A 14,422-nucleotide genomic window follows, 5' to 3' on the forward strand; every position below is an offset into this window, starting at 1 on the left:
CCTGTATACAAATGGGTTATTACGCGCTCTCAGTTTAATAAAACGATCCTTTATTTACAATAACCCAAAGTTTCATTGCAAAATGAAATACGGTTTTGACAGAGTACAAAAATATGTGGAGCGTTGCAACTGTCACTTTTTTGGAAAAACATTAAATATTTCGAAAACGGCTAGATATAGGCATAGGGGATTGTACATAAAAGTTGGTCAGAATTTTGTGAGGAATCCAAATATGTAATAATATATAGGGTGTTCTATTTAAAATAAGAAAGTTGTGATCGACTTCCGGTATAAACGGAAGTGCAACCATCTTGAAAATATTTTAGTTAGATTGGGCATGCCCACATCAGTATCCTGCCAAATTTTCAAAACTCTCCTATGTATACTTTTTTCAATATCAATCGATGTCTTTCGTCGTGGGACACCCTGTATAATACAGTTATTAATGTACTAAAGTCAACAATTTTCCAGTCAATAAATCAAGCTAAATGATTCGTTTTGAAATAACGCGGTTTGACAATATCCCAAAAAAAAATCACTTGCAAACACTATTTAATAAAAACCAATGCTAACTTACAGTTGTGGCTTTACTCCTTTGGGTACCTCTAGAATGTTCCCCTCTTTCACGACTTGAACGACCTCCATATTGGATTTACCGTACCACGGCGTGCAACCAAAAGTGATAATCTCGTAGAGAACGACACCGTAACTCCAGACATCGGACGCGGTGGTAAACACGCCGTCCACCAAACTTTCAATGGCCATCCAACGCACTGGCAACATTCCCTTTCTCGTGAATCGATAACATTCGTAGTCGTTCATCGGTCTGGTCATGCCGAAATCGCCAATCTTCACGATTTTTTGCGCGTTTACCATGCAATTCCGGCAGGCTAGATCGCGATGAACGTACTTTAGTTCGGCCAGGTAGCTGAGACCTCGAGCAATGTCCAACGCCATGTTGGTCAGGCGTTTCGGATTTACTTCTTCGGATTCTTTGACACGAAAAGTTTAGAGAAATGATTAGAGGCTCAATTTTACTGACTTACCTTCGCAGTTCGAGTAGGCCATGTGTCGACGGGCCAATAGAAAATTCTTTAAATCACCGTACAAACAGTATTCCATAAGGGTACACAAAGGGTTCTCTCTGGTGATAACGCCGAACAATTTAATGACATTTTTGTGATCAAAACGTTTCATGTTGTCCGCTTCGGACAAAAAGTCGATCTTGTCCTCGGTAGTGAAACCGGACTTGAGAGTTTTTACGGCTACCGGCACCCATCCAAATTCTGAAACGCCAGCTTCACCACCGTAGACTGTACCAAAAGCACCTTCACCTAAAAAAAAACAAATCGATTAGTAATTTGCTCTTTTGAATGCTGTCATATTGCCTCTTTTATTTCCTTCATGTCTTTTTCCTTCAAAATCTCAAGATTCTCTTCAACTTTTGATTTCAATATAACCTCTACAGCATTTCCTGTTTGCTTTTACGTTCTGAACCAAAAAAATATCAAAAATAGTTCTTCATTTTTATTTGGCAATTATTATTGGAAACAGAAAGCTGTCTAGATAATGTATGAACGAGCTTCCCGAGCTTTCTAAAATATCTTGGGTCATTTTAGAGCCTTCTGCAACGTTATGAAAGCGTAAGGATCTTTGTAGAAGCTTATAGGATTTGTATACATTCTAGATTTTCTAGAACATCCTAAAGGTTTCTAGCGCCTCCTAAACTGATCTAGAACGTGCTAGGCAAGTTTTGAAAACTTTCCAGATCTTGGTAGATTTGGCCAGAAAGTTTTAAATGTCAATGATCCACTATCCCATAGTCCATCAAAAAATAAGTTGACATGCTTTATGTCATTTTGCTGAAAAACGTTTCCTAAGGAAGATACACTCCTCCAAAATTTAGTTTAAAAAATCGTTTTTTTTTTTGCTACAACTGTCAGACCGTTTTTGGAGCAATTTTGATTAAATTTTAAACAAATACTTATAAAATGAATGCTCATTATGTGATGTGAATGACGTTTGTAAAACTTGTTAAGTGACGTAGATACATGTCTTAAATCCTTCGATTTGTGCAAAATAAGCGTTCTAACACCAAATAAGGTTTAGGAAAAGGTTCATAGCATGTTATGAGTGAAATAAGTGGGAAATCAGTGATTCTCAAACAGTTTTGGACATTTTAGTTTGCAGGGAAACTACCAAACTGTCACCAGTGGTTCTTAAATTCCTCGATTTGTGCTAAATAAGCGTTCTAACACAAAATGAAGATGTTCATTTTTCCACTCTATTTTCTACGCTGACATGGATATTTCCCAAAAATTTATGTTTTTAAATTTCTTTGTTCAATTTAAAGAAAGATGTATCTCTTGTAAAACTTTGATTCAATTCTTTGAAAAATTCAATAAAAACTTTCCAATACAAATTATAAGTAATAAGTATTACTTATTTTAATAGACATTTTTTAAGTAATAAGTATAGGTACTTTATTTAAAATATACTAGTTACTTTTGAACAAGTATTCCATTTGTAAAAGTATTTCAGTAAACTACTTATTACTTTACTTCAAGTAGATTTTGGTACTAAGTAATCCTGCTCTTCCGGGGACTGTATCTTTTTAAGAAAGCATTTTTTACAAAAATTACATAATGCATATCAACTTATTATTTGATGGGCTATCGCATGATGAATTATTGACATTTAAAACTGGACCACCCTGTAGAGGCTTCTGAAATGTTTAAGAACATTTGAGTGACTTCTAGAACCTTTTAAAGGTTTCTAGCATTTCTATAGCCTTTTGTTTAGCCAAAACTTCCCAGATCTTTAAAGAAAGTTCTTAAACTTGTCAGAACGATCTGAAGCCCTCTGAAACATTCTACAACATTCGATAGTCTTTTAGAAAGTCATAGAGCATCTTGTAAACAGCCTGGCATGTTTTAGAGTATTTTGCAGCGTTTCAAAACCTTTCGGATCTTTTGCCATAACCTTCTAGAGCCCTCTAAAACGTTCTAGATCTTTTTAGAATCTTTCGGAGTATTTCAGCACCTTTTCAAAACCTCCCAGATCTTTGTAAAAGCTTAACCAGAACGTTATAAAACCTTCTAAAACGTTCTATAACATTCGAGACTAATTCTAAAAGATCCTATAGGCTTCTAGTACGTTCAAGATCCTTCTAAAAGAAACTAGAACGTTCTGTAAGCTCTAAAAACCTTTAAAAGTTTCTGGAAATTTTATGAACGTTCTAGATTTATTTTAAAAAGTTTCAGAACGTTCGAAACACTCCTAACACCTTCTCGAGTTTTCTAAAATAACTTCGGTCGTCTTTTTTTTGCTGTAATCTAGCTACAGATCTTCAAAAAGGCCCTATTTACACTTTTCTGTTCTAGAGCTTTCTGCAACGATCTTAATAAAAGCTTCTAGGATTTGTATGAACGTTCTAGATTTTCTAGAACATCCTAAAGGTTTCTAACGTGCTAGGCAAGTTTTGAAAACTTTCCAGATCTTGATAGAATTGGCCAGAAACTTCTAGAGGCTTCTGAAATGTTTAAGAACATTCGAGTGACTTCTAGAACCTTTTAAAGGTTTCTAGCATTTCTATAGCCCTTTGTTTAGCCAAAACTTTCCAGGTCTTTAAAGAAGATTTGTAAACTTGCCAGAACGATCTGAAGCCCTCTGAAACATTCTACAACATTTGAGAGTCTTTTAGAAAGTCATAGAGCACCTTGTAAACAGCCTGGAATGTTTTAGAGTATTTTGCAGCGTTTCAAAACCTTTCGGATCTTTTGCCATAACCTTCTAAAGCCCTCTAAAACGTTCTAGATCTTTTTAGAATCTTCCGGAGTATTTCAGCACCTTTCAGAGCCTTTTGCAACGTTTCAAAACCTCCCAGATCTTTGTAAAAGCTTAACCAGAACGTTATAAAACCTTCTATAACATTCGAGACTAATTCTAAAAGATCCTATAGGCTTCTAGTACCTTCAAGATCCTTCTAAAACAAACTAGAACGTTCAGTAAGCTCTAAAAACCTTTAAACGTTTCTAGAAATTTTAGGAACGCTCTAGATTTCTTTTACAAAGTTTCAGAACGTTCGAAAGACTTTTAACACCTCCTAGAGTTTTCTAAAATAACTTCGGTCATCTTTTTTTGCTGTAATCTAGCTACAGATCTTCAAAAAGGCCCTATTTACACTTTTCTGTTCTAGAGCCTTCTGTAACGATCTTAATAAAAGCTTCTAGGATTTGTATGAAAGTTTTAGATCCGTCTGATATATTCTAGAACAGTTTTGTATCAAATATTCAAACTTTTTTTTAAATAACAATAATAATCGTAATTTACAAGCTTTTTCGTACTTACCCAGTTTACGAGTTAGCTCAACGTGTTCCCTGGGTATTTCAAATTCTTCCAGATCCAGAGTGTACTTTGGTTCGTAGCGCAACCCCAACTTTTCCATGTACGCTTTCTGTTTCCGTACTTTTCTGTCGTATTTGTACTTCAAGTACAGGCACACTCCCATAACCGTGATACCCAAACAAATGGCCACCATCACGTTCAAAATGATCATGGCGGTTTGACACTCGACGTTGAACGCTTTCGCGATTCCATCAATGGGACAGATCTCCGGCGGCAAAATACCATCACCCGGTACCCGACCTGGAAAACGTCATGAAAATGTATACAAAAATTACCAAAACACTCTAAGACAGTGAAACAAACAATATTATAATTTCATAGCATACCGTCAGGAGTAAACCATTTGATTCTCTTGTCGTACATTTTCAGTTCACCGCCGAGAATTTCCGGCTTGTTTTCGGTCAAGTTAGGGAAGAATTCGCCTATCAAATGAGTGTGGTAGTCGTACCATTGCATCACGTTTATAATGGAAAAGCGGGACGGTCCACCACGGAACTTGATTCTCCCAGACACACCGTAAAAGTCAGTCTGTTCGATCAGTTTTACCAATTTACTGAAAGATGATTTAGTAACTAGGCTCAGATTTTAAATCAACACTTACTTGGTAGTGTTCTCCGAATGCATATCGCCCAAAGCCTCTGGATCGATTTTGGACAATTTGTCCAGTGCCAAAGCGTACACCCAAACCGCGTCGTAAGCAAATCCGCCGTAATCCGAAGTGATTTTGTTCTTGTTACGCCATTCTTTCACGGTGATGTTTTCTTGCATCATTTGATCGTCGGCACCGTAATAAGCGTGCGTCATGGCAAAATAGCCATTTATTGCCTGCAGAACACGTCAAAACAGTTGCTGATAAAACTGGAATCACAGTGGTTACCTTGATCATTTCATTGGTAGTACAATTGACAGTCTCATTCTTGTGCACGTTGAAATAATCGGTGTTGTACCACGTGTCGTTCAGCCACATAGGCAAAAACCATACGTAACCCTGTACTGCGGTCATTTCTAGCTTGTAAGCTTCGCACATTACTTGACGGGCAACTTCGTCCACAACGTCTGCGATCACTATCCGTGCTCTTTTATTTTTTAAATCTTCCAGATACTGAAAGTTAAAATAGGTTAGAATACAACTAGTAGATGTGTTTGAATAGATTTTTCAAGTGAAAGGACTAACAAAAACGTCCAGTAAAGCTGATAATGCGCACAAGCGCAGTTGTCATGTGTGGTCGTGAATCAATTCAGATTTTTTTATGTTTTTACAAGTTTTCTCGCCTTGTTCAGAAAGTTTCTAGGTTTTCCATTTAGTTCAATGTATCAGAATTTCAGATCTTCAAAAAAAAGCCCTATTTACACTTTTTGGTAGTTCCTCAAATAACGGAGCTACGCTCAGTCAAAATGGAGTTAGTTTTAAAAAAAGCAGTTTGGTGCATCCTGTCACTTTTTGCCTTTTAACTCATTAAGAAGGCTCTAAAGGGCAAAAACGCCTTAATACAATGTGGTAGAGGATGAAATTTCCTACAACACACCTTATTTATACTTTTTTGTAGCTCTATCTATCTTTGGCAAGTTTTCATGTTTTTAACGCTTCTTTTGGAGAATTCCTTTGTACAGGATGATCCGTTGTTTGTTTCCACCCCGTCTTAAAATCTTGTGTAAACTCAATAAGCTAGCCAGATATTTTTAAAATGTAAAATTCCGTAAATTACAGCACTTGTCGTATTTTGTATTTGTATTTTGAAACACATAAACTACTCACTGTACTGAATTTTGACACATTGTTCTCACGTGATTGCACTATGTGTATGGGACAAAAAGTCAAAAGTTTTAATAGACGGAACTCACTTACTTTAAATGAAACCCTGTATATTGCTTCATTTTTGGACGATATTCTAGACATATTTTATGTATAATGTCATATACCTAACTGTATCCGTTTCTAAGATATTTACCATTTTATGTAAAGTTTGATATTTGTAGTATCTAAAACAATTGTAATTTTCGGTTATAGGAAAACGTTTTTTTCTTGGTTTTTGTGTGTAGTGTTAAACAAAGTTAGTTGTTGGCCTGAGTTGGCATCAAAAAATGTATATTTAAAAAATGCAAAAAGTCAAGTTTTTCAATAGAACCTCTTATTTTTATAATTTCATCTTGTCCTCTGTCTAAAACAGGGCATTTTTATTGTTATTTAATTGAAAAATTGATACTGTTCTCGCGGAGTGAGTTTACCTGTGCGTCACGAAGGCTACGTCATTTATAATCATATGAATCAAATCAAGTTTTCGTCAACAAACCTGTTGTGTTCATATTATAGAAAAGGGGGTGTCTAAAGCTTCGTCACGTTTAAAATTTTGCGTGTATTGTCAGTCAGAAAGTAGAGATCTTTGGCTGCAAATTTGCACTAAAACAACCTTATACCAAAGCAAATCAAAAATATCTTGACCGAAATAACATTTTTTATTTATGAGAAGTCTTCGTTTGGATCATATAATTCCGTCTAAATTTGAAACCTAATTTATTTACCAAAATTCGCAGAGATGTATCACCAATATGTAGTATTTCTTTAACTTTAAGCTCTTGATTTAGGTTCTGGATGGTTACATGTTTTTCTAAAATAAATACAACAAATTAAAAATCCAATAAGACATTCTGAGTGATGCTAAAGGAACGCATATCTCATTTTCAGGTTGCAATCCACTTATTTTATTGTAAACCCGCTGGAAAACATTTTAGACGCTTATTTTATTTTTTCTATGACTTTATTATTAATATGTTTGAAGAATTTTTTATGAAAAATCTATACTTAATGCAACCCAAAAATCTCAGTCTCTGGAAACAATGAAATGTTAATAGATGTTTCTTACAAAAGTAGATATATTTTACTATTTTTAACATACTATCCTTGTACATATCATATAATGTATTTCAAACATCCATTTTAATGCTTTCAGATAAATCAGTGGTCTTGGCCCGTCGATAACATCTCGATTTACGTTTTCTAGGTGAGAAAATCATAAGATTACTTGCTTGTTTTTTCCGAATCGAATAAACAGTTTTGCGGGAAATTTTCAAAGCAGCTACAACCTTCTAGTATCAAAAAAAAAACATCAGTAAGAATATGTAAGGTCTTAAAATTTCTTATTTTCTTCCTGATGATAAAGCTTCTAAAGATCCTCCATTGGTTTTTTCCAATTCAAAATATTCACAAAGGTTAAGAATTAACTGCTGGGCTTGTCTGTAGAGAATTTTTCCAGGCATTTTCTAAAAAAATACTGTAATAGTAAGTACTTCCGAATTTAGGAAAAACCAAATGGCTAAATAAGAACCATCAAGACACAGGTTAGTAATTGTGCCAATTTTGGTTAGATCGTGACAGCCGACATAAAAAAAATAAAAATATTAATAATAATATTATGAAAGTACTTACAGAATGTTAAAAGCGTAGAAACAATAGCTCTTAAAAGAACTGTTATGGTGTGGTAAATAGAAAACTTTATAAATGATTAACAACACAAAGAAACGGAAAAGAATTAATAGTAAACAAATCAAATAAATTTCGATGCCAAACTGACAATGACTGAAATAGAAGCGCTAATCAGTAAATGTTTTTTTTTGGAAGACATTCACTTAGATATTTACCCTTTCTGAAAGTGAACAATAGACAAGGACGAAGTCAATAATGCATGTCTACTTCTAAATCACAGGGGGATGACGCACGGGTAAACTCAGTCCGCGAGAACAGTACTTTCTGAGATAAACACGAATAAACATTTTTTTTATTCCACAAACGTCAATAATGGCGTTTTGTAAGCATTAGTGGTAAAGTAGACTGTGCATGCCACATCATTTTGACTCACCATCAAGTATACCAAGCAAATTTGACGTCATGATTTGACAATTGGATAGTGTACTATTTTGTTCAATTACGTCATCATGACGTCAAGTTTGCAACACAAACACCACCTCCTTTAGACAGTCACATATTATTGAAAATTGTCATGCAACTGATGCTCTTTTTATACTAATTTATGGTTAGGAAATCTATTACTCCGAATGCAATTTCTAATTGTAAATTAATTTAGTTTGATTAGACAAGACGTCAGTTCTAATAAAATCAATCAATTTTTTGAAAACCAATAAATGGCGTTTATTAGACTGGCGTCGTAAAGTCACCCCGTCTTGACCCGGGCCCGAATTAAAAACAATGAGAATTTTGACCCGTTACCTTGAATTAAAACATTAACCATTTAACCATCCAGTTAAGTGTAACAAATCACACTCTATTAAATTGTTTACCAAAACCTGCATGGGAAAATTCCGATCAATAAAACGTTGATTGTTCGTATTACATTAGTGGCAATCAACAAAAACGACAACCTGGTTGATTGGTTGAAAATGATACTCACCCTGGTCATAGTTTCAGCTTCTCGTTCTCTGGGAAATTTCTTATTTGCGATGAAAGTAATGTTGCTAGATTCCAATTCGTCTTGCATCAATGAAATGTACTCGGTGTACTTTTGACCATCCTCGGTCAATGCGGCAACTTGTCTCCAACTGAAAAACTTAAATAGCTTCTGATAGACGTGTTTGTAATGCTGGTTTTCGCCTGCGAATCAGAAAAAACAACTGTAGCGACGTGGGATTGAATGGGCGCCAGTCTTACCGATCGTCCGGAAGAAATATGGGTACTTTTCCCGATTTGAAAAACTGGAACCTTCAGCACTGTATGAGATAACCATAATGTGGTAGTGCTTGGACACGCCTGCCAAAGGCTCGACAGTGTCAGAACAAGCCGGACCCAACACGCCCACCAAGTTCTTGTAGTAGTTTTCATCGACGATGAAGTCGATAAAATGCTTCATAACATTATCTGCCTGGCACATGCCGTCAGTTACTATAATTTGCAATGTATAGGGTGACAAAACAGTTTGGTTTTGGTTAATGGCCTCCTTAGCCAACTTGGCGGCGCCAGCTATTCCCCGTCCATTGTAAGATGATCCGCTCATGGGAAAAATACCACCTGGGTTAAACAAAGCGAAACCTCAAGTTCAAGCAACCTCTCTAGACACAACATTTACCGATATAAATTGCATTGACGTAGGTTCTAATCCATGTTTTCCAGATATTTTTGTTGTTTTGCATCCACATGCAAGCCACTTCCGATACGTTTTTTGTGTGACGATGTTGGTCGTACAACGCGAGCAAACGTTGATAGTCGGGCGTTTCGAATCTAAACTGTCTGATCATATCATATAAAGGGGGCGCGTATTGTTCCACTTTGTTCCAGGCCACTTTGACAAGCCTATGCATTTCGTACTTGTAACCAATGTAATTCGATGCGTTTGTGTGAGTAAAATTCATTCTTTCGCAGTTTTCGAAAGAGACGGTCACAAAGTCTTCTTCATAGACAACTATGTCGCTTGGTGTCCAGTACAAGAACATCTGTAAATTTATAACACATATAAACAAATATTGTGAAGAGTGAGACTAGTTGATGGTAATACAGGGTGTAAAATACAACTCATTAACGTTTATAAGAACCAACATGCAACTGTGAAACATCCTGTACTTAAGCGCTTTAATCAGTCCAAATTACCATAACTAAAATGTTATTGATTATAATTTACGACAATCGTCTTGGATATGGCTGTAAGTGAGACATAATTGCTTCTAATATATGACTAATCCAATTTGGTGCACCTTAAACTCAAGCATTAAAGAGACAGCAGAAGTTAATCGAATAGTTAAAGGCTTTTTTTGATAATCTGACAGAATGCTGGTTATCATCACTATTTTCATATGCACTACCCCAAAATATTATTTACAAACCAAAAAAATTGTTTTTATAAATGCTTTTGAGCCCTAAACCATTTATGTACAGGGTGATTGTTTATACTTTACTCGTTATCGCAATCGCTTGTCAAATTTTTGACACATGTTTTGCTTATTTTAAATAGATCACCCAAGTATTTTGCTTGCTCAATCGGAAGACATTCTTTTCCTGCTTTCAAATATATTTAACTTCGTATTGACTTTATGTAGCTACTTTTCAACTTTAGTGTCGTTCACTGGCTTTTACAGTGTTGCAAGCTCAAAATTGCACTATCAAAATCGCATAGTGCGTTTACTACAATTTTAACTTTGGCAACTGTTTAAGTTTAATTTATCACATTTTCAAAGTTTAAACCTCATTTCAAAGTGACTGTTGTTTTTGACAGATGTCAACTGGCCTTTACAGTGTTTTAAGTTCAAAGTTGCATAATCAAAGTCAAGTGAGGTGTCTCTCAGAATTTCAGCAGTTCAATTTGTTTTTTATGGTCACATGACTGTTCTGACAACTGGCCTTTACAGGGTTGCAAGCTCAAAAATTGGATTATCGAAGTTACATAGCAAGTTAGGTGGCAATAATTGTCTAAATTTAATTTACCAAATTTTCAACGTTTAAAATACATTTTAAAAGTCACGTGACTGACTTTGACAAGAGTCAACTAGCCTTGACAGTATTGCAAGCTAAAATTTGCATAATCATTGCACACTCCTTGGTATGTTTACATTGTTTATTATTTTAACTAATTCGTAATTGGTCAACTTCTGTAAAATCACAGATGTCATGTACAAAGTTTTCCAATCTTCCTTTATCCTATTAATTCTTGTTCATTTCTCTTTTTTATCGTTGACTTTATACATTGATGAGTTTCTTTTTGTATGAAACTCATAAATTGTTCAAAAACAACGTTGCCAAAAGTGTACCTATTACTAATTAGTTAAGTGGCTAATGCCTGTTTCCCCAAGTTGATTTTAAGTACAACAAAAGCTAAGTTGAGGTTTGAATGTGACAGATGTAAACTAAACTTATCTAACCTGTCCTTAAAACTCAAATTAGCCAATGTTGGGGGGAAATGGACATAAATGCCATAGTTCTATACTACTTTCAACATAAAACAATACATTAATTTATTAAAATTCGTTTATCCCATTTTTGATAAATCAATTTGAAAAACAATGCAAAAGGCATTTTGTCAGGAGTGATACAGAAGGGCATTAGCATAACCAAAAACTACTTCCAGCTAAGGTGGCAAATTAAATAAAATAGTGAAAGTTACACACTTTCCAACATAACTATCCTTTCAACTTTTGATGACTGTTATGAATAACCTACTTTATTTCGCAAGATGCTAAAAAAATACTTACTAAACTTTTGTTCTGGCTGCCTGCGTACTTTTCGTTGATATAGTCGATAGCATTTCTTAGGTTTGGGCCCAAAAACAGCACGTTTACCAACAGGCCGCTTTCTGTGATGTGATCGATCACAAACTTCATGGATTGCCAGTCCGAAGTGAGAAGAACGGCACATGTTCTTACAAACAGACAAGCATTGGAAATGTACATGCTCCGATTTGTACAATTCTTTACACAGACTGTCCTACAAAAGAAAAAACAGACGTAAATTTGGGGTTTACCCACAAAATCTATTCTATACTTGAAACAACAAGAAATTACAAGGACATTCTTGGTCTGACTGCGTTTTTTTGTAAGTAAATCGATTCTTGTGTGTGGATTTTGGCCTTGTTTGGTCAAAGACTATGAACCGTATTAAATATAGTTAAAATCCAGTCATTTGCGTTGCTACTCGGCCTAGCATATTCAAACAAACCTTGTTTTCATTCCGCTTGAATTACGAACACCACCCAGTTATTTCAGTACCTAAATAAATTACGTACAGCCAAAAAACCGCGAGCGAAGGTTTACCGGTTATGCGGGTTTCAGTTTCTAGAGTAAAACGCTGCTAAACTTGCAAAAATACCGTTCAATGTTTAAAAATGTTAAAACCCAGTTTGATTCATAATGATTTATTCACTAAAAACCAGATTACAAATGCTAATTTTGGGCATTCTGAATAAAGTTATATGCAAAAAAAAATCAAGTTCAAAAACACGTTTTTCTTTGGGTTAGTTTATAGACAATTAAGCGAATTTAGTGGTAATTTATCTTCCAAATTAGGTTAAACAATAATAACCTAGAACCCAGCGAAAGCAAGGAACTATTGTGGTAGTATAAAGATGAATTGAATTCACTGAAAGCCACTTTTATCCCACCAGTGAATTTACTTTAGACTGTAAATATCATAACCAATTAAAACAAATACATTGTATGACCAAAAAATGTAGATACAAGTATGTAGGAGTAGATAAACAAGGACACCTCTTAATAACCGACAAGTGGATGCTGGATGACAAACTATACATTTTGAGTAGTTATTTTTAATAAATTATTTGAAGAAAGAGACAAATATTCTGCGTACAGACAGTAAAAACGTTGCTGTTTACAAAACTTTAGCAGTGTCTAAACTGTAAATGAGTTTGATGTACAGAGTGTTGTGTTCGAGTGCATCTTCTGGACAATTGGTGAACTACTTTATCATATACTTAAGAATAATGTCTTGCTTGACAATATAGTCACAGTGAAATACTGTTTAGGTGTTGCCAAGAATGATCCATCAATCAGACGATAATCTGACAGTTATCACGTGACTGCGTGACGTGACAATTGTCAAATTTAAATCTGTTTCGGAATAACGGAACACATTGCCTATTTCTGTTCTTTCATGTGGTTTTGTTAAACTTTTGAGGTTCTTTAGGTGACTGACCTTAAACAAATAAGCCTTTGTGTGCGAAATGTTCTGTCTAGTCATTTTAAAGGTCTTTTATTATGACGTAAACAAGATCATTGACTTCTTCCTGTGTTGATTTGAAAAAGTAATATTCAAGGAACTCTCAGTGGCTCTCACGACATTCCGCTAAATTTTCTCACACACTTCAAGCGATTGTGCATTTCCTCTCGATGCGATAAATTAAAACATAACTATAATGTGCAAATACGTTTGAATAATCTACTAAACAGCGTCATAAATTCAATTTAATAATTATTACAGGTGTGGTATGGTGTATTGAATGTCGATGCTAGTAAATTAACTTATATCGGTTTACCACACCTAATAAATTTGTTTAAAAAAATATCCAGGTACAAACGGACCGATCCAAATCGACAACCGGTTCAACTCCGTTGTTTTTCAACTTAATAATTTGCCATTAGGGTTGTTGTGCAATAATTGTTGTATGCCCCCGAGCGGTTTCCTGATTTCGCAACCCAATCACAAAAAAAAAACAAAAAACAAAGTAAAAATCTGAAACAAAAGAAATGAGGACCCAGGGAAAGGATCAACGACCACCGTAACACCTTGTTTTTGACGGAAAGCGGATTTCGCTAAGTGACTAAGCGACCTTCGTGTTTTATTTTAAACTGAATGCTAAATCCGAAGGACTATAAATATTTATTATCCAGCACTATAATAAACTATAAATATGCATACAGATACTAAGGAGGTATTATTTGAAACTTGGACTTGTGGGATTCTGAAATTGTTGGCTGTTTACGGTGGAAACCGGATAGTTTTATGTAGTGTAATAACAACAACAAAAAAATCATCAAAACAAACCCACATAGAATAATAAAACTTTTAGAACTTGTGGTTAAATTGAATGTCACAAGTGCTTCGTTAATATGTTCTGCTAATAATAAATAAATTGCATTGGTGGAACTTTTGGCTTACTACTTACTACCAACATTCATATCATAAATACTTCTTATAAATATACCTACAAATTATATGTCGCTTTTGATTTTCCATTTCAAGAAACAACAGCAGTCTGAGAAATAGCATTATATTAATCACATACAGAAAAGTTTTAAACCATAATTCCAAAACTGGTACAGTTATCATAGTGAAACTTGGTAAAGTAACTGAATAAAAAATATTTTTCCTATTTAGGTATTTTCCTCTAGTAACACAAGTTTCTGAGATATAGAGCCAAATATTAGGACACTTAACCTGTTAGATCACAAGTTTGTCTTCAGAGAATTAATTAATTATTTGGTAAAATGAAAGATGGAGGACACTTTAAAATGACGTTTCTGACTGATATTAAATAGCCATTCTAACAGTTTAAACTTTCGATTT

At 34.7% G+C, this 14,422-nt stretch overlaps 1 protein-coding gene and 1 long non-coding RNA gene across 2 annotated transcripts in view; both read right to left on the bottom strand.

Moving 5' to 3' along the window:
* LOC145725643 (uncharacterized) overlaps nucleotides 1-14,422 on the bottom strand; it is a 34,989-nt gene that overhangs the window by 8,435 nt on the left and 12,132 nt on the right. Inside the window, exons 5-14 of the mRNA XM_081974466.1 lie at nucleotides 11,596-11,827; nucleotides 9,483-9,846; nucleotides 9,068-9,424; nucleotides 8,811-9,010; nucleotides 5,285-5,509; nucleotides 5,009-5,232; nucleotides 4,734-4,960; nucleotides 4,351-4,647; nucleotides 1,047-1,334; nucleotides 578-992 (exon numbers count right to left, since the gene is read on the bottom strand). Of these exons, the coding sequence (XP_081830592.1) occupies nucleotides 578-992; nucleotides 1,047-1,334; nucleotides 4,351-4,647; nucleotides 4,734-4,960; nucleotides 5,009-5,232; nucleotides 5,285-5,509; nucleotides 8,811-9,010; nucleotides 9,068-9,424; nucleotides 9,483-9,846; nucleotides 11,596-11,827 (2,829 nt within the window). The remainder of the gene's footprint in view (nucleotides 1-577; nucleotides 993-1,046; nucleotides 1,335-4,350; nucleotides 4,648-4,733; nucleotides 4,961-5,008; nucleotides 5,233-5,284; nucleotides 5,510-8,810; nucleotides 9,011-9,067; nucleotides 9,425-9,482; nucleotides 9,847-11,595; nucleotides 11,828-14,422) is intronic.
* LOC145725669 (uncharacterized) lies at nucleotides 6,901-8,254 on the bottom strand. The gene is made up of 2 exons (XR_014177363.1): nucleotides 7,832-8,254; nucleotides 6,901-7,665 (listed from the first exon to the last, which is right to left on the bottom strand). It is a non-coding gene; the product is annotated as an uncharacterized LOC145725669 (long non-coding RNA).

The sequence above is a fragment of the Ips typographus genome, linkage group LG2 (assembly GCF_016097725.1).
Source record: "Ips typographus isolate SLU linkage group LG2, UJ_Ityp_2.0, whole genome shotgun sequence".
Taxonomy (NCBI): Eukaryota; Metazoa; Arthropoda; class Insecta; order Coleoptera; family Curculionidae; genus Ips; species Ips typographus.